Below are 593 nucleotides of genomic sequence, written 5' to 3'. Positions count from 1 at the left end.
AACTAATCACTAAAGTATACTAACCCCAACTCTCCAGTTATTGGTTTCCATGGTTTTCTGTGGATAGAAATGCCGCTCCTCGGAATAGAAATCCTCGTTATTGAAATAAGTTTGGCACAGAGAATCTATATCTCCTCCACTGGCGACCAAGGGTTCAGGTGAAGTGAAGGAAGGCTCAAGACTGTCGTATCCGTAATCCATTGTAAAACCACAATAGTCCTATTGAACTCCTCGAAGTATCTCAAGAATATTTTTCTCTTTCTCTCTCTTGCACTCGAACACACAGGTATGAGATGCGCCCGCTGTATGTGTTTTCCGCAATCTGATACAGTCGACTTCTCCTTGTTGCTTTTATCGTCCGGCCTCCCCTAGTGCAGCGTTAGTCATGAACAAGATCTTCCCACTGCTGGATTTTCAAAACGTTTGCTCCAGCGGGCCGGGGCTCGTCCCTTCTGTCCCGTGGAGCCCTGAGTCACATAGAATACATTATTAATTGCCACGCGTCTTAGGAAGAGTCGAATTGTGTATGGCGAGGGCCTTCGCCATACACCGCTTTGGAAGGGAAGTTAATCAGGAGGAAAGAGTAAGAATCG

General features: G+C 46.0%; 1 protein-coding gene across 1 annotated transcript in view; it reads right to left on the bottom strand.

Moving 5' to 3' along the window:
* LOC119586234 (ETS homologous factor-like) overlaps window positions 1-311 on the bottom strand; it is a 2,238-nt gene extending 1,927 nt beyond the window's left edge. Inside the window, exon 1 of the mRNA XM_037934937.1 lies at window positions 25-311. Coding sequence (XP_037790865.1) covers window positions 25-201 — 177 coding nt within the window. The 5' untranslated portion in view covers window positions 202-311. The remainder of the gene's footprint in view (window positions 1-24) is intronic.
* Between the last annotated feature and the right edge of the window lie 282 nt (window positions 312-593).

This window comes from Penaeus monodon, chromosome 21, assembly GCF_015228065.2.
Source record: "Penaeus monodon isolate SGIC_2016 chromosome 21, NSTDA_Pmon_1, whole genome shotgun sequence".
Taxonomy (NCBI): Eukaryota; Metazoa; Arthropoda; class Malacostraca; order Decapoda; family Penaeidae; genus Penaeus; species Penaeus monodon.
Note: the sequence above shows the minus strand (reverse complement) of the source record. Positions and strands in the feature narration are given on the sequence as shown.